The sequence below is a fragment of the Dipodomys spectabilis genome, unplaced genomic scaffold (assembly GCF_019054845.1).
Source record: "Dipodomys spectabilis isolate Male_0828 unplaced genomic scaffold, ASM1905484v1 ptg000098l, whole genome shotgun sequence".
In the NCBI taxonomy this organism is placed as follows: Eukaryota; Metazoa; Chordata; class Mammalia; order Rodentia; family Heteromyidae; genus Dipodomys; species Dipodomys spectabilis.
The window spans coordinates 20,786,669-20,807,007 of NW_024870775.1; the positions used below are offsets into that span (position 1 = coordinate 20,786,669).

Genomic DNA, 20,339 nt, shown 5'->3' on the forward strand with positions numbered 1-20,339 from the left:
ATAAAGCTACAGTAATCAAGACAATGGGATATTAGTTTCAAGATGGAAAACCTGGTCAATGGAAGCCAACAGAGTCCAGAAACAGATCCTCAAATATGCAGAGAGCTGATTTTCAACAAACATACCAAGCTAAGGAAGTGGAGTTAAAGGCTGTGTCCACTTCTTAAACTTGGTAATCTGTGTGCCAATAACATACAAATGATGTCTGAATGTTTTTAATGTTTTTAGCTTCCTCCGTCTTTTAAAGCACAGTTAAGGCATATATTCTGAATGTTATTGCAATAAGAATGCATTTCCCCGAATTATTATATTTTACTCTTTCTTCCTATTTTTTCATTTGCTCAGAAAAGGAACTCACCTGACTTTCTAATATATCAATACAAGATGAAAGCTTAGTACACATTTTCAGCCTTTCAGAAGCCAGAGAAAGAAAAGGAAAGACACATGAGAGAGGAGAGAGAGAGAGAGAAAGAGAGACAGCGACTGAGACTAAGATAGAAAGACAGAGACAGAGACTGAGATAGAAAGAGGACATGGGATGTATAGATATAATAAGAATTTACAAACAGAACTTGAAAAATTGACTCTATATAGCCAAAAATAGAATTTGTATTAAAATTTTTGCTTTGATTTATACTTGCTCTTATTTTGTAGATTATACTCAAATTGATGGAGTAAGCATAAACTCAATCCATGATTTGAAATTCTTTAATAATAAGGGGGTTTGAACTACCATCCTCAGATCTCAGCCTCCTGAGTAGCTAAGATTATAGATGTGAGCCTCTGGCACCCAGCTGAGGTAAGACTTGGTTAATCAAGATGGAACATTGCAACAATGAGATGTACAAGGCGTTATGTCGAAAAACGAACTTTGCAACTTTGGTGGGGGCAGGGGGAGGGAGATGGGAAGGGATGGGAAGGGATGGGAAGGGAAAACAAAAGAGGAGGCATGCTTGAAAAGAAATGTACTCATTATCTTGCCCATGTAATTGTAACCCTCTCTATACAGTATTTTCACAATTAAAAAAAATAGATGGAAATCTAAGCAGAATTTTTTCCAAAACACATAGATTTTCTGTCTGAATCAGGAAACAGAGCCATAATAATATGGAAAACAAAGCCATGGAAGTTGAAAAGTAGAATTGCTCTTTGGGTAAGAATAATAAAATAAGACTGAATTTGAAGTCATTTTAAAACTAGTTCTCTAGTATTCTTAATATGAAAGAATAGATTGAGGGAGGCGCATGTCTTTGATGGAAGAGGCTAGAGAGGGGAGAAATGATTTTTGTCCCTTCAAATTGCCAACCAATCAATAGAAGGTTTGGATATTATTAACAGACATGCAAATCTGAAGCTTACAAAAAACCTACATTACTATAAAATTAGAAGAGTTGGATGCAATACTTGGCTATAAAGTAAAATGAGAGTAATGTCAAGAAATAAGATGGTGAAAGAAGAATTAAGTTTTGGTGTGTATTATGTATTTATTAAAAATAAATGACAGAAAAGTAAAACAGGCTCTGTTGGGGTGAGTATGGACAATTGGGTGAGAGGGAATGGGAGAGAGTAAATGAGAGTAAATAATGGTTCAAGTGCCTTATATGCATATATAAGCAAGAAACCAGTTGATGCTGTTTTAAGGTAGAGGGGAAAAGAAAAGAATAATAGAGGGCATTAAGATTAATGTGATAGGGGCTGGGAAGGTGGCTCAGTGGTAGAGCGCTTGCCTTGCATGCATGAGGCCCTGGGTTCGATTCCTGAGCACCACATAAGCAAAAAGAAAAAAAGCTGGAAGTGGCACTGTGGCTCAAGTGGTAGAGCGCTAGCCTTGAGCTGAAGAGCTGAGGGACAGCACCCAGGCCCAGAGTTCAGGCTCCACAACCGGACCCCCCCCCCAAAAAAAAAAGATTAATGTGATACACTGTATGCATATATTGAATGTCACAATGAAAGTCCCCTTGTAAAACTAATGCATGAATGAGAGTACTAAAATGAAAAGATGACATATTACAGATAAGATTTGACTATATACTGGTGAGGATAGATCTAAACACTTTTGAAGAGCATGGGGAGACTTCAGAAGCCAGTCTCTGAGAAAGTGCCATCGGTCTACATGATCTGTCTGATGAGACTTTTCTTTGCTGAATTTTCTGATTTACCTCAATGAGGTGAAAGTGCTTTTTGAAATCCGTCTAGAGACAAAAATATCTAAAGACAAAATTCTCTCGTCTACTTTTTTAAAGAATGAGATGCTTTCCAATATCCCATTTCCTTGAGGTTCTTTTTTTTTAAAGTTTTCAACTAGAGAGAACATGTTCTGTATATTAAAATTCCAGGAAAGCCTTCACTGTGTTTTGAAATGGCATTTTGCACACAAAGGTAAATCAGGCTGCCTTAGTGTTTTGATTTTCTGTAAGGGAGTTCCTTCAGTCATTTGAGTAACAGCCTCACAGTCTACACTAACCCCTGATGTGGAAAAACCTTTGAGATATTCTGAACTTCTTATATACAGAAAGTGGCTGGCTCAATGAACTGCCGTGCCTGTCAGATTTAAGTTCCGATTTAAAATGATACAATTTGGAATATGTATATTAAATGTTAATATAAACTGTCAGTTCAAAATCGACCCCACTTCTCATCTACAATTTCTTCCCTCTTGTTTTGTTTAAAATCCAAAGCCATTGAAGCATAAAATGGCAGAAGAGCAAGATGACTTACATAAGACAACTCATTATTTAAACTTCTTTATGAATTCTTTCATTGATTTTTTTTTCTTGGGCTTTAATGATAAAGTCACTCATAAGTTGCTGTAATTATGGAAGCTGATTGTACTTCTTTCTTAGATTGACTTTCTGGTGAGGCAGGCTAGAAGCACTATGTCCTCACTGGCAGGCATAGAAGAATAATTATTCTCCAATATTTTCAAATATTTCCAAATCGAATATATTAAATTACAGAGCTTGTTTCACATTGTAATCACAATATGAAGTAATAACAATGACTATCCCAAATATTCCATGGGATGAGAATGGTATTTTATTTTTCTGAAAATGGTCATCTTTAATGAATGAGAGAAGAGTAGGCAGAGATTAATATTCTATTTTGTATGTTACGTTGATGGGTCTAAAGAACTAGGACCCAACTGTCTAGAATTTCATACACTAGAAGTATACCTGAACTCTTGTCATCTATTATCATATTGTAAAGTAGGGCTATGTGATATATCCAGCCATGTTGGAAGATTAACCATCCTATTTCTACATATAAAAGACAGCTCATGAGAAATAATTACGATGAAGATTCCTATGTATTCCCAAATAACCACATAGTGTGCTGGTGAAAATGTGTAGTTCTAGCATAGAAAACAGATGCCATCACAAATTAACTTACAGACTCTGCATGTTCCATCACCGCTAACACGAAGAAGACATATTCTTGACCGCTTTGGAGTTGCTTGTTTGTAAATCCACCATAATGCTTGTCATCCCCCAGGGTGAACTCGGTAGGCAGAACATCAAAGTGAGCTGCAATATATGGCTTTAATTCGACTTCTCTCCCATAACGGATGCTTCTGCGTTTCCTAGATATCTCCTTAAGCAGCTTAAAGAAAAAGTGAGAAGCGGAGAATGAAATGTAAACAACTATACAAATTATTGATGTTAAAAAAGGTGAAATGCTTAAAAGGGTGAAATCAGTTCATGACTGGGAATCACCCATATAAAATTTGTCCACATTACACAACACAGGCTACCACCACGGGCTTTCGGGTAGTTTGATCCTTCAAATCCTGTTTTCCTCTTAAGGCCAGGACTAGTTATAAACACAGGGCACTTAGATTTTTATTGGTATAGTGTCTATCATTTCCTACTCAACTGAAAATCTTTCAGAGGCGATTGTGCCTTGTTAGTTGTCTAAGAAAGCCAGCATGATTCATGGTAACCTGACCTTGCAGGAGATTTATTTACTAAGTAGTAACCTAATTGAAAAGCATTGAAAACTTCAGATATGGCTATATTTTGGAGGAAGTTAGTACCGTTTACATTATTTTCAGTAATAAGCTATATGATTAAATTCTCTCAAAAATCTAATGAGTACCTTTTGATTAAAATTAGTAATTAGCTATTGTCACTTATTTTACAATTTCTGGCTTGACTTGACTCCTTGATATGTGATTTCTCACTTTGTTCTGCACCCAACTTTCCATTGACTCTAATTCTCTGGGGAGTTTGACTGTCTTACCTGTCTTACCAAAGACACAGGCAGGGTGGATAAAAAGTAAATGTTTATATTCTGAAGAAAATAATCTTTCATATATATTTATAAATACATAGATACATAGATGATGCCTGCATTTGTAAAAAATGTATAACTTTTAGATAATCAAACTTGACTCTTATTAGGAGAAAATAGTACAAATAAAGGTTGACTTCAAGATGATATCAAAGTTTTTTTTTCTTTTCCCAATACAAAGTCTATAATTGGAAAAAAAGACTATCAGTCTGAGATACAATGTGAGGTAAGTAGCAATTTTTAACAGCTTCTTAGAATTTTTTAATATATATTTTGATTGTAAAGATCTGTACAAAGGGGTTACAGTTACATGAGTAAGGTAATGCATACATTTCCTATTGAGCATTGTTACCCCCTCCTTTGTTTCTCCCCCACCATCCCTTCCCTCTCCACCTCCTCAACTTCTCCCTCCCCATCCCCCAAAACCGTAAAGTTCATTTTCAACATAGTGTCTGCTACATCTCATTGTTACAATGGGTCAACCTGTATCCTTATCTCAACATTTTGTTATTTCCCTTACCCTCCCCAAATTAGAAAAATGAATATACAAGATGCAGGGCACTGGAATCAAATACAGGGACAACAGGGGTTATACCATGGGGAAAGAGCATACAAAAGAAACAAAAAAAAAATCACAGAGTACATTGTAAGTATATTAAAAACAACAGCAAGAAAGATAAAAACTTTTGTCTCCCTGTCTTGGGGTTCATTTCCCTTAGCATCATCTTATATGATCATGTGTACATCGCTTTTGACCTTTTCTGCTTGTCTTAGACATACACTAGGTATTGCAAATAAGGGAAACCATGGGACCTATTTCTTAGAATTATTATTTGTGTTAACATCTGTGTAGAAAAGGTTGCATGTGTGAGGACAAATTGGAAAAACGTCTGTGCAAACTCTTTCTCCATTTGGATAAGCAAACATAAAGTACTTATGGAAAGGTAGGGAAGCTATTCACTTCCCTTCCTTTTGTAAATTGAAAATTAATCCTACACACAAAAGTAGTGATATCTGTTTAATAGAATGTGACAATGCAAAATCAATCACTCCTGTGATGAAGATGGCAGCAGACCCTCTCTATGACAAACACTGATAGCTTTGCTAGCAGCCTGCTGTGTTACACTTTTCTACAGAGAATTCCAGGTGGATTCAGCTGGTTCCAAATTATACCCTAATGATGTAGAAAACATTTTTCAGGCTCCATAGATAATTTCTGTTCATGTTATTTGTCAATAATACTTAACTGGCAATATTCATATTTTTCTGTGAAATTTGACATTATTGATGCAATTAAAATTACACAAAATATTACATGAAATATGTGCTATACAGAGTACTGTATATTATTAGACTTTATATGTCCTGCTAACTAGTACCATCTGATGATCCATTTGGGTAGGTAATTCTAACTGATTAGCCAGTAAAAAAAAAAAAGGATAGAAATTTAGTACAACCTTTAAATTCTGTTGTCAAATGTAAGATGATTTACAATAGTGATGGTGACAGTGAGTCACTTATTGAAACCTTACTAGGTGCCAGATACTGCTCTACAAAAGCTCATTTAGACTTCATAATAACCACAGGAAGGTAGAGCACAAGGCGCTCCATTCCTAAATGAGGAAATTGAGGTGCAAAAGAAAGTCATCATGAATGGTTGACTCAGTGAGTGAAATAAAAAATAACACATAGAGATATTTTCAATTTTATTTTTACTTAATGGTTACACCAAATCACCAAATCTAGCATTACCTGCGTTTCAGCTTGAAAATCTCCACTATTTCAACTCAGTCTGTAAATAGATATGGATAGACATGTGTTGTTTTTTGTTGGTATTTCAAAAAAAAATCTCTGATACTAAAGGGTTAATGTAACAGTATACTTAAAAAGCCATTACAATGGTTATTGTTGATATGTAGTAAGTAGTAGTCAGTTACTTCAGGAGAAATGAACTACAGATGAGCTGAATTTTGAAGTTAGTTAGTCAAAAACATTTACCATCAGTTGTTTATGTGGCTGTGTTTCCTCTTCTACTTCACTGATCAAACCCTACCTTTGATTTTATTCCTATGTCATAGGTAGAGAGCTGTCATAATTCATCCAGATCACTGTCATTCCTCAGAAGCCCTTTTCCTAGGGTTTACTTAGTAGACTCCAGCGTACAAACTATTTGAGTGTTTTGTTTTTCTTTCCTTAAGTTCAGGGCAGTCATTCACCTGACCTTTAACGTGAAGATGGCTCTTATCTCTATAGGAGATATAATTGTGTGATATAATTTAAATTGGACAAGTGAGCTCAGTTAACACCAATTTATCCAGTATGCTAAAGTTTAAATCACTAGTGACTATGTTATTTTATGACACGCCTTTGAGGTACAGTGAGACAAAAAAATTCATGATATCTTACGTGCCCTGCCCTAGATTAAATATAACCAACATTTTAGGAGTTGTTCTGCCCCAAATTCATTTCAACTATCAATGGCTGTCTTGCCTAATTTGACCTTGAGAAGAGCAATTCCAGTCTATGAATTTATCATGTGAAGAGTATCCCCAGACAAAGAATAAATGAGTTCAGAGGATAATTTTGAGAGTAACTCTGTTTAGAAAGCCTCTTTCAGTATTTTAAGGACCCTAGATGTGAGGCCTACATGTAGAAATCCCCTTTGGACATTATTCTATTTGATGATATGGTTCCCACAATTTGAATTATAGGCCTTTCTGAGAACTTGGTCAAATACATTGAAGAGATGAGCACTGCTTTGTCAAACCTGGCAGTAGTGAGCTATAGATAAAATTACCACAATACTTTTATTATGCATGGTACAGAAAAAAAAGAAGTCCTGTCTTTAGGGATCAGAGATTAGATGAGTAAGCATAAAGAGAGGCCATAGCCTACTTTCATTTGTTCCTCTCCACAATAGTTACAAGATGTATTGGAAGTAATCCCAGAAGATATATCAAGGGCTTTGGTTCTTTATCAGAAATAATTTTCATTTTCCAGTCAATGCATATCTTATTTCTTCCACCATTAATTCTACAATGTGGTCTCAATTATATCAGTAAGAAAAGTGGGAAACAACCCATGCTGACCCAAAATTTTTGAATTAATAAAATATTCCTTATCAAACTATTATACAGATCCATGCACCACGAAACTTGCAGGATGATTAAAATGACCCTTTGTTATGGGAATCAGCGGCAACGACCTGGAGAATTTAATTGCAAGAAAGTTCAATGTCACATAGCCCTGTACTTTAATCCATTAGCACTGCTGTGCATTTTGGAGGTTAAAACCTGACTATAAAAAGGAATCACTTCCTACCATTTATTATCAAGTGGCTTCGCTACCAAGGAAAGCTTATTATTTAAAGGTATTTGATGTCATTTTGCTTCGGATCTCATTGCCTTGAAAACATCTTTTTAACACATAGAAATATTCATATTCTACAAGTTGCCCTTGCATTTCAAATCGAATTCCACCTAAAATGGCATGGCACCAATTGAGAGATTCAGCTAAGAGCTGATTAAAACAGTAAAGACAATCCCAGGATTAACTGATTAGCCAGTTGCAAGTTAAATCAGGTCAGGTCGGGCTTCAAACTCCTTACAAAACTTAATCAACTGATAGTTTTGAATTTTCTGATGAATAAGACTTCTTCACCGAATAATGTTTTTATTCCTTTATTATTAATAGATAAATAATGCATCTGAATTACTGAACCATATTACTAAAGTGTCATTACTAAATTGTACACCCCCCCCCCCCAGTAATCAAGTAGTAATGACATAATACCATTGGCCTGAATTTGAACTCATCTCACCTTCTGAACTTGGTCAAAGAGAACTTAGACAAGTGAGTTATATATAACTCAAATATAACTCAGACAAGCGAGGCTGGTGATGAATTTCACCTCTAGAGATGAAATAAACCAGCCAAAGATGGAAGTTTTTTGTTTTTAATCAGGACAGAGATTTTTTTTTTGCATAAAGACGTTTCAAATAAATATCAGCTATTAGTAATGTCAATAAAGAATTATTGTCCTTGATTTATTTGCACTAGCTTGAGATAGACAGACTAGAAATAGCAGGTTGTGTTATGCTATGACATATGATTTCTACTGTAAACAAATCTAATACATTAACTTTCTTTCATCTCCCCCAATGGGGATTTAGAAGTTACTAAAAGCAACATTGTATTAAAATAACAAAGCATGTCCTGCATATTTGAATGCAAATTCCAATCATGAGTTTGCTGAGGTCCTCTGTGATCTGGCTTCATAAAAGGAACCATAGTTTGATAACTAAATTGAAATATGTAATAGTTCAGTTTTTTGCCTCTTTATATTATGTATTAACTTTTAAAGAAAGACAAATGCTCTTTGTTAGAAGTATAAATTAAATATGCACCTAGTATGGTAAGATTTTAAGAATTAAAACCATAATTTAGTACTTTTTAAATCATTTGTTTTCATTTTCGCCATTGTCTAAAATGTTCTTCAGCAGTTAAATGCACTTTTTTTTGGAGCAGGGGAGTGCCAGTCTTGGAGTTTGAACTCAATGCCTAGGAACTGTCCCTGGGCTTTTTTGATCAAGGCTGGCATTCTACCATTTGAGCTACAGCTCTACTTCCACCTTTTCGTTGGTTAGTTGACCACAGTCTTTTCTGCCCATGCTAGCTTCAAATTGGAATCCTCAGATCTCAGCCTCCTGAGTACCAAGAGTTCCAGGCATGTGGCACTGTTGCACAACTCACGTACTTCTGATTATAAAAATCTTCGAGAATATAGAATAAGGCAAATATTTGCTGCTAGGTAGAATTTATGTTGACATTCTATTTTGCCTTTCATAATTCTACAACATGCTTTACAAAGGAAAGTGGAAAAATATTAAGGCCAACAAAGACTAGTCAGGTTGTAAACTATTGCAGCTACCTGTCTTTTAGTTAGAGTAAAAAAAGTAAGCCAGGCTCAAAGAAACATAGGTCCCATGGTTTCCCTATTTGCAATAACTAATATATGTCTAAGTCAAGCAGAAAAGTTCAGATAAGTTGATGTTGGGCGAAATGAACGCCAAGATAAGGACTCAAATGGTTTTTTTCTTTCTTGTGATTGTTTCTAACATATTTGTAAGATGATTTTTTTTTTGTTGCTTTGTATGTCCCTCCTCCACGGTATAACCACTGTTATCTCTGAATTGCTGTTGCTATAATTTGTGGAGGGGAAGGGAAAAAACAAATTGTTTAAATAGGGATACAGGCAGACCCAATGAGATGTACAAAAACGTTAGGTCAAAAAACGAACTTTGCAACTTTGGCCAGGGACGGGGGAGGGGGATGTTGGGGGGGGGATCACGGGGGGGGGGGGGGGGGGAGGAAGGAGGGGGGAAGGGGTAGATGGGAAGGGATGGGAAGGGGAAACAAAGAAGGAGGCTACAATGCTTGATAAGAAATGTACTCATTACCTTGCCCATGTAATTGTAACCCCTCTGTATGGTATTTTCACAATAATAATAATAATAAAAGGTCTTTGCTGGAATCCCTAGAGCATAGGAGGCCCACAGCACCACTGAACCATTCAAGTACTCAGATGTGCACAAGCAAGCCCTTGGATTAGATGCTGAAAAGCAGCCAGAGGAAGGAGAGAACAGTTAATAAACCAAACAATGAAAGACCCAGCCAACAAAGACATAGTTACCTCATCTAATTCCATTTCATCAGGACTCTCCCATGGCTTGATAAATTTCCCACGAGATTTCTTCAAAGGCACGATTATTATGTAGTAACCTCTGCACAGGAATAGATACATACAAATAAGGTTAGTTCAGAGGGGAGCCAAAATGGACACTGCCTTAAATCTTCCACAGACCAGTGATGAGGGCTGAAGGCAAATTATAGATATGGAGTGACTTGTCCATTTCTTACATCAATGACAAATAACCAACTGTTTGTTCAATTTTAGAAACAACATGCGCCGACATTTCTGTGTGACTTCAATGATCTCATATGGTAATATCGCCATGGTTGGCTGCTTTTTATGAGGTATCATAAACGGAACAGGAACAGTTTGTTAGGATCCTGGTGTTGGATGTATACAAGGCCAGGATATTGAAATCTACCACCAAAAGCTGCTAAACCACATAGTTTCTATGATATTCACTTATAAGACAGTTTCTAGTGCAAATATATATAATACAATTTTTTATCTCCAATAACCATGCATTATTTATTTATAAAATCCAAAATACTTTTATTTGTATTAAAAAAACATAAAAATGACTCATACTTGCAGAACAGTTAAATACAGTAAGATGTAAAAACTCCTCTTTCTTTTTAATGTACAAAATTGGAAAGCTTAAGGTAAGTACTGCAGAGATTTTAATATGATTTCTACCTGTTGTCTTCAAAAAACACATCTCAAGATAGTCTCTCAAGGAGAAACAAATATGTATGATTCCTTATACTAGTCTACTAAAATATAAGTACTATATAAAGCATTATTTTAAATTTTTCTTATAATTTCTTTATAGTGTAGGGCTACCACTCACACTATTCTTTGGTAGTAATTATGTAAGGCTCTTGAACATTATAGATCATTACTATTAACATGTTAAACTCTTCCTCATTATCAGGAGTTATAAAAAATATCTAATCTATTTTGGCTTCCTACAGGATAGTCATTCAAGGAAAACAGAGGTATGGGCTATAAACCTGTGAGATTGGGTCACAGACAAAACAACTAGGAGCCATTAAATAGTTACCCAATTTAAAATATGCCATGCCCAGAACAGATATATGTTGTAATAGTCTGAATTTTGAAGAGTTAACCAAAAGAGCATAAATATCTGAGTAACATTTTTATAGTAAGCACATATTGAAATAACATTCTGAATATATTGGGTTAATTAAAAAGTTATCAGAAATAATTGAACCAGTTTGTTCCTAGCTTTTCTACTGTCATTACTAGAAAATGTAAAATATCCATGTATGTCTCACTGTATTTTTTGAGCCATGCTTTTCTAGAGCACCTGAAACTATGTCTTGACCAGAATTTGGGCTCTGCTACAGATGTGCTGAAAGATTATCAGGCTACTTGTTTAACATCCTTAAATCTCAGTTGTGTATTATGAAAAGTAAGTTAATATTAAGCTGTTACTTGGAAAAAATTAAAAGTGTGTAGTCAAACTGCATAGCAAGTGTGTGTGGCACAGTTTTTAACACCTAAAGAGTGTGCTTTAGGCTAGTTAGGCTGACCGTCAAGGCAGGAGAGGTACAGTTGAGCTCTCTTTTTCATTCGGATGGATAAAATTCCATGAGATGCAGGTAAAAGAACTTTTTTAGCTCCCTACCCTAATTGAGAATTCAAGACATACTAGACAATTACACCATGGTGTTCTGAGCAACTAATCAACAGATGTTCAGAATTCTTTCCCCTATTCATTCATTTTCTTTACTACAAAAATAATCATGATGATCAAGGAAGGTGAGGAGAAGGAAGATGTGGAGTGTGTGAGAAAGCCAATATCTTTTATTTTACGATCCACAGTAAGCTGCCTCCCCTTCCCTTCCTCCCACCACCTGAAAGATTTGCCAAACAAGTCCATCATGTTAAATGAGCATGGAGAAGAATGACAGACTGCAACTGAGCGTGCAAAATAACACTGCCGATGTACTTGATAAACACACTTGTCAAGGAGCCTCTTGTTTTTCATACCCACTGCACAAAGTCAGCAAAGCTTCTCTTCTCTTAAAGTAATGATACCTCTCATTACCAGAGACTTCTCATTGTCCTCCTGCAGAATCTTATAAATCAACATTGAGCTGATGAACCCTATTAATTTTTCTCTGCTTTCATACATTGAATTGCCATTCTTGCATATGAAAAAAGAATCCATTCTTACCTCTGCAGCATTTCCAGCTATTCATTTTACTTGTGGCTGGGATAAGAATTGAACATGCACCTCCACAGCTATTAATAATCCCTGTGATCAGATATCTACAACCTTTTCTTCTTACTGATTGCCAGAACGTTTTTCTATGACATTTATAGTGGAACTTGCTTCAAAGCAGTGCTTGCACATTGAAAGGCCAGGGGGCATTGGCAATCTGGAATTCTGTATTGTAGAAGACCTTGCCTATATCTAAGTCTACATAACTCTACCTCTGCAAGGAAGGCTTTGTAAACTCTGACCTTTGCCTTATTTGCGATCTAATGTATTCCTAAGGATACAGCTCCACTTGGAACCTTCTCATGTAGTACTTGGTTATTCATCCCTCCTTTTCTGCCCCAGAACTTCAAAGTCGGTGCCTGAAGTTTCTTTATTGATTCTGAATTGCTTCTTGCAGGCATTCCCCTCACTCCTCCTTCTTGCTATAAAACAAAACAACTGCCCTCTGTTTTGAAGTACATACATCTCCATAAGACACATTTCTGTTGGGTTATTCCCATGCACCAACATTTGGAGCATCTCCTTTATGTTATGCATAGTGTGTGTGTGTGTGTGTGTGTCTGTGCATGCGTGTGTGTGTGTGCGCGCGTGTGTGTGTGTGTGTGCGCGTGTGTGTGTGTGTGTGTGGTGTGGATATACGATTTTCAAATTCATCCTTTCTCCCAAACTCTTACATCATCCTGAAGGATTTCAATGTTCACAGTAATGCTTATGTGCCAAATACTGTTCATTTGTGCCTAGCCAAAGCCTGTGTTTTCCATTTGATTAGTTGAAATCCATGCTGCCCACACTGCCTGAGAGCAGGGAACCAAATACTGCTTGAGAAATAAGTCAAAAGAAGAACAGCAGTCACATTTTTATGATTCTCAAATGTAAGTAAGTCTAGTCTTCGTACTATGACTTCACTTATTAATTAATACCTAGTGCTTCAGGTTTTTTATAATGACTTTTTAAAATATTCTTCCATAGAGTAAAAACCTTAAACATCCATATCTTTGCCCAAGAAGATGTCCTTGTGACTTCTGTTCAGAGAAAACAAATATAGACAAATTTTCTCTCATCATCTGACAACCCAGCTATAAGCCTATGTATACTTGCACATAAACTCTGATCTTAACTTTTGATAAAGCAATAGTGCTGGCTCTATGGGGTAGCTATTTCTTACATGGGTTCACATTTTTTTAACTTTCTGAGTAAGTTTATTAGACAACATGTACCTCTTTTCCTTTTGTCTTTCTTACCTTCTTTCTCCTTTCTGGGTCCTACCCATTAGCTTTCAATATATTCATCTTTGCCATTTAAGCAAAAGTAAACAACACTGGGTGCTGGTGGCTCAGGTCTGCAATCCTAGCTACTCAGCAGGCTGAGAAATGAGAATCTCACTTTGAAGCCAGCCTGGGTGGGAAGGTCCATGAGATGCTTCTCTCTCATTAACTGCTAGCACATATGCTCTCTCTCTCTCTCTCTCTCTCTCTCTCTCTCTCTCTCTCTCTCTCTCTCTCTCTCTGTCTCTCTCTGTTACACACACACACACACAGACACACACACACACACACACACACACACACACACATAAAAGAAGGAAGTGGAGCTGAGGCTCAAGCAGTAGAGCACTAGCCTTAAGTTAAAAATCTCAAGGAGAAAGCCCCAGGCCCTGGATTCAAGCCTCAGAATGCGTAATGCGTACATTACTCATATAACTGTAACCCCTCGGTACAGCATCTTTACAATAAAATAAAAAAGGAACTAAGACAATAACAAAACTACAGCAACCACAACAAGCCATACCCTCCTTGAGTCAGGACGTCTTCCTTACTACCCCTTCCTGCCAGAAATGTCTAAGGAACTGTATTTTTTACATTTCCTTCCTTTCACTCACATGCTAGTAGACCCTTGCTATAGCTGTGGCCTCCTATGTGCATCTCATTACAGTCACCAGGGATTTACAGGACCTAAAATGTATCACAAAGAAGGAGAAATTGTTCGCTTTTGTTTTTTTGGTGTTTATTGTTTGTTTCTTTTTGTTTTTGCTACTGGGGATCGAACCCAGGTCATTGCACTTGCTAGGCAAGTCCTTTGCCACTGAGCTACATCCCAGTCCACAGAAGGAGAATTTGTGATCCTTTCTTATCTGTGTCCCTTAGCCAAATCCTGCCATGTTAGTAAGACCTTCTATGAAATATCCAGTCCATCATTCCTGTTTTCTTTATCTCCTTGTCTGAATAACTGAATTTTCTTAACAGACTTCATTACTACCTGGTACCCTGAATTAAATGATAAGAGTTTCTCAAAGCGCTGACCCAGGAATTCTTTTTCCCCACCTAGGGGCTTTCATTCTAACTCTTGGCATAGGTTATTAGAAAATGGTTTACAGAGTCATACCATAGCCTAAAACTATCTTTTTAATTCCAAGGACTTCAATTTTATGCCTCCATTTTGGTGTCATAATGTACCATACCTCCTGAAACAAACAGTAAGTCTTTCAAAATAAATTGTGCATACAGGGCAGGGCCCTAGGTATTGTCACTGGCAATCTGCTTTTACTCCCTTCCTCCCTCTTACCCAGTCGGTCTCCCAGTGCTAGCTTCCAAAATCTATCTCTAACACATTTACTTGTCTCTTGTCTCTATCTTAGAGCTATTCCTCAGGCCTCATTCAATTTCTTCTTGTCTGGACAATAGTCTCCTAACTCTCTCTTCCCAATGCCCATAGCCTTTTCTTGTCTAGTTTCTGAAATTTTTACCTCACAATACAAAATTGATTGTGTCATTTCTACTTGTTAAGACATTTCAATGGAGCCTCATTTCTCTTAGGATAAAGACCAAGAGGTATTACAAGACCCAGCGGGATCTTGCCTAAATCCATTTGACCACCCTGACTATCCTGATTGCCATTCAGTGTCTTCAAGGGATCTCAGTCCATTCTGTTATCACATCCTTGATCATTTTATCTCATCTGACCTGAACCTTCAGTAGCTCCCAATGGGTTAACCTCTCTCTTTCCTTAAATATTAATTTACTTACCAGATTCTAAGACTACACTTCTCCTGTTTTTCTGATAAGATAAATTACCCCTATTGTATGGTCACAAAGAGTACATTTTAACATATGATTTTTATTATATCATTTAATGTATGTTTGATTAGAAAGACAATAGTCATTTATATATGTATATGCAAGGTATATAATACATATATCTGTACTATCTATCTAATCTATGTATCTATCTGTGTATCTCTCTATCTACCTATCTATCTTTCTCAAAATGTGCTTCACTTTGACATTTTGCCACTGAGCTATTTGTGTTTTTGAGCAGTGGAAATGGATTGGATGGGTGTCTCTCAGGGACTTATGTCTGTTTTTGCTAAAAATCTTCAGTTTCACTAAACTATGCAATAGCATTGCCCAAATAGTTTATAAAACATATATTCCTTAATTCAAAAGTTTTTTCCTTTTACCAGTTAACTTGTGAACCTCATTCTAATCTCACAGGACATCAAGGAGATTCAGGTAAGAGCAGAAAATTGGGGAGTTAATATATGCTCAACAAATTCATATCAAACAAAGCATATAAACTGAAAGAACCTATTGAATATGAAAAAATAATTAAATAGCTTTTGATGCTTGTTTTACATATGTGTATAATTAGTCTCTACATTTTACCTAGTTTGTGTGTTTGAAGTTCGAAATACTTTTTTGCAGACTATGAAACTAACAGGAAAATAAACAATTTCAGTTTCAGTATGTCTGAAAAACCCGTGACTGCTTATAAAGTAAGCAGCGTTTTCCCAGTGTATTAGATTTAATTAGGTAAGTTAAATCTAACCTTCAGAATTTTAATTATATTAAGTAAAGTTTTACTAATTTCATTTAATACACTATCATCAAGGGGCCTAGATTCATATAATTATATGAGAATGCAAGCTCTGGTCTTTGTAGCAGTCCCAGTTCAAATTCAACTAGGCTTTGTGTGTTAGCAGTCTGTCTTAGCATTCACATACTCATTTAGCTCAGAGGTCAATAATGAATGTCAATTCTTGCATAATTTTTGATATTTTTTTGCCATGGTCATCTGGGTATTTATTATTTAAGTCAAATTAATTCATGATAAAGAAAATGACAGAAGGTTGAATGATCATTTCTTTTTCTATGTTTAAATCAGGGCTCTGAATCTTATTTTTGTTGTGAGTTGTGAGGCGAGTTACTTAGTTACTTTATGCCTCATTTTCCTCATTTATAAAATGACAGAATGATAATATTGAGCATTGGGATACCTTCTCCATGACCCTTCACATCCATTGCCATGGTCTGGACCATGATTGTGGGTCTAGACACTACTTACTAATGCAAGTAAAGCCTGTTATCCCTACTTCCTGGAAGTTCATAGTTCGTTAGTACGTGTCCTAAAAAAATTGTCCTGGATTAACCCATGAGTCCATGGTCACAAAGGCAGAGTTGTAGTTTAGAATGTGATATCTGAAGCTACAAAGTTTACATTCAGATCTTTCTTCCCTGTTTCTGATGTTTTATGCTGAAGCTAGTTAGTTCAACTTTTAACTTCCTTGACAATGAGATGAGACAGACTGTTTTAAGAATGTCATCATTTGTATGTGTACAAGGTATGAATACGACTATTGCCTACTCCAAGAATTATTACTAATGCCAGCTATATGACTGTAGCATCTCTGCATGTCATTTTACTCACCTGTCGATGGGACGAAGAGTTTCCCTATTTCATAAGTTTCATCATAAGGCTTAGAGCAAAGTCTTATATTATTTTCACTCAATTGTCAGGTACTTGTCAAAATCAAAGATTTCCCCACCTGAACTGACAAACTGGTACCTTCTGTTTGTTCTTTCTAAATGTACAATCTGTGTACCATTTTTTGTAACCTCATAGAGTAAAATTCACTTCAACAAAGTTTCAGAAGTTCCCGCTGTCATTACACTCACCTCTGAAGAATGATGGTTGGTAGAGCTACACTTTTTGATGGACCTTCTGTCTCTTAACTGTATTGTAAAAATTAAGTTGAAGCACTAAAATTGCCTGGTACCCCAATGTATTCTTTTTTTTAAAGGTACTTTCAGAAGAAGTTTAGGAACTAGGAAAAGTTCCTTTATTTCTGTATACAAGAAAGTATAAAGATCAAGCAAGGATGAAAAGAGGAGCAAGGAGATATGTCTTCAATAAATGTATAAGAAATTGTCCTCTTCACCTGTGTTGAGGTACCAGAACTACAAATAAAGACCTCACAATCAACTTGGCTGGAAATGAAAAAACATGGCTTCAGTTGATAAACAAATAATCTTATATCACCAATATTCTATTATGCTAGAAAATGAACAGGAACAAGCAGGGAATACTTTTTTTTCCAGATAGTTTTGATACAAACAAGTAAAGTTACTTGTCCACAGTTACAGAATAAGTGCCATTTCCTTCCTTCCTTCTTCCATAGAATATTGAACAAAAAGCTATTGTCCTCTCAATTTCTTAAACTTTCCAACTACTGAAAATGATATATCTTGATATAGATAATACATCTATTTATTACTTCTAAGTACATCTTTATATTTATAATATAAATTTATATTACTATTAGTTTATCAATTTTAAGAAACAGAGTTCCTTTTCTTTTTCATTTTTCTTTCTTTTGTTTTTTGCCAGGACCAGAATTTGAACTCAGGACCTTGTACTTTATGGGCTTTCTTGTTCATGTCTGCTACCCCATACTTAAGCCATCCCTCCTGCCTGGAGTTTTGCTGGATTTTTGGAGATGGACTATCAAAGATGTATTTTCTGACCTTGGCTTTATGAGTAGCTAAGAAGATACACACAAACCACTGGTGTTCAGCTCAGAATTTTTTTTTTTATTTGCTATGATTTCGATTGCTTTGTGGACTCAAGGACTTATGTAATTAAATTTTTATTCTTTTTTGTTTCCTCAAAAGGCTAGGAAAAATCTTTTTTTTTTAATTTAATTTTATTTTATTTGAGAACATACTGTACAGAGGGGTTACAATTACATGGGCAGGATAATGCATACATTTCTTACCAAGCATTGCAGCCTCCTCCTTTGTTTACCCTTCACCTCCCTTCAAGGCTAGGAAAAATCTTTAATTTATTCCTATGAGATGCTTTTTTTCACAATACTTGGCTTTCTTTTTCTTTTTTATATGGGGTCTCCTTTTTGTTACCGAAGTTTTCTCTACTTGTTCAGACTCTCATTTCAAGTATAGAAGGAAAAATTAGATGACAAAGGGAACAATTAAAAAAGCAAAGTACAACCTTTAAAGGTAGAATGTATCCTCCAATATTTTATCAATTCATTTAGAATTGGAATAGGAAACTACAGTTTAGCACCAGTAGATCAGTTTTCAGAAAGGTCTAACCCACTTTATCAAAAGAGGCTTTAATCATTTCCCTTTATAGATCAGCATTTATATAAATTAAGGAAAGTAATGAACATTGTATTAACTAGTCATGTTACTGTATTTCCTATACTCCCTTCATCTCCCAAGTGCTTTGCTTTCAAGAAAAGGCATGTTTTTTAATTTTTTTATATTAATGGGTTGGATTTATAATGTATATATTTTCTTTGTTTTTTCCCTAAATTTTTCATCTTTCCCCAAACTTTCGCACCCTTCAAGATTCAAATTAGAAATGAGCACTTTTACAATATCTCCCTTCACACCCAGGTAAGACTCAAACTTCACTTTATATTTCCACAGGACCTGGCAATATTTACTCCATTGTATTCATGCCATCTATTTTCTGTTTCCCATTATAATATAGGACTTCATGTCAGTCATTTTTCTCCTCACAGAAAGAGTACTAAAAATGCTATCTGCAATATGTGTGTGGTGGTGGTGATGGTGGTAGTAGGAGTGGTGTGCCTGTGTGCGTGTGTGCGTGCACGCATGTGTGTGCATGTGCATGTGTGTGTGTGTGTGGTTTATTGGCTAGTAGTTGAAAAGTGTGAACAGGTTAGCAAGCCACATACAAAGAACAAGCATTAGTCTCCCCTTTAACTCTATCATTTTCTCTCTCTGAAGTGTTGTCTTCTTCCCACTCCTAGAGCCCAGAAACTTCTTGTCATTTTTTTAACTTCACAATATTATGCTATTTATTTAAGAAAGCTAGAGACATGATTTGAATTGTTCCACCATAAATAAAGTGATAGATCTTTGAGGCAATTAATATGCTTAACCTGATTTTAATATTATACAATGTAGGAATTCATCAAAACATCAACTCAGGCATGTAGAATTCTAGACCTCAGCTGCTACCTTCTCCAGAATCCCTAATGTGAGACACTAGTGGATTAGGAGAGCCCAGTCTATGACACATAATGAGGCTTCCCTTATCTGTCTTAACTTGTGTGTCACAGGTCTCAGTTGCTGCATGTCTTTTCTCCTGACCGAATTCCCCAAGGAACTGCAGTCTACATGGGTAGTAATAAAGATGCACTCTCTCACTGAATCCCTGTAAAATCCCTGTAACATAGCCTTGCCCCAGGATAGGTGGGGAAAAATATCTGATATACCTATGGTATCCATGATGGTCTCATAGGTAAATACTTAGGATGCAACAAGTCAAGATCTATACATTAAACACATGTGCCTTTTTATCTATCGATTATACTTCAATAAAGTAGATTGAGCAAAACATATATATATATAATTTTCTCTCTCTGAAGTGTTGTTTTTATATATATATATAAATGTTTTACCTGTCAGTATCAAGAAAACTGCACAGAACAAAGGGATAAATAGGAAAATACTTGCATACTACGTTTTGCTAGGATAAAAATTTTACTGATATTTAATCCATTCTCATTTTCAGTTCACTGACTGAGAAATAAAAGCTGTAAAAACTGAAAACATGATCTCAGTTTATTTTAGTAATAATCTTTTGGAAATTCTGTCACTATGTTGAAATCAACTACCATTTTTAAACAAATAACAGCTGAAAGTTTGTCCAGAAAGGATTGATTATGACTGATTACTTGTTCCTTAATTGTTCGCCATTTATGTTTTTAATTTATGAGTTTACTTTGTAATACATGATTTATCCCTTCATCTCCTTTATGTTTTAGGAGACATGGTG

General features: G+C 35.7%; 1 protein-coding gene across 11 annotated transcripts in view; it reads right to left on the reverse strand.

The window, feature by feature from the left end:
* Ptprd (protein tyrosine phosphatase receptor type D) overlaps positions 1–20,339 on the reverse strand; it is a 514,161-nt gene that overhangs the window by 137,666 nt on the left and 356,156 nt on the right. For all 11 annotated transcript variants that reach the window (XM_042686894.1, XM_042686896.1, XM_042686890.1 and 8 more), the window contains 2 exons: positions 9,983–10,073; positions 3,391–3,600 (listed from right to left, as the gene is read on the reverse strand). In XM_042686894.1, coding sequence (XP_042542828.1) covers positions 3,391–3,600; positions 9,983–10,073 — 301 coding nt within the window. The remainder of the gene's footprint in view (positions 1–3,390; positions 3,601–9,982; positions 10,074–20,339) is intronic.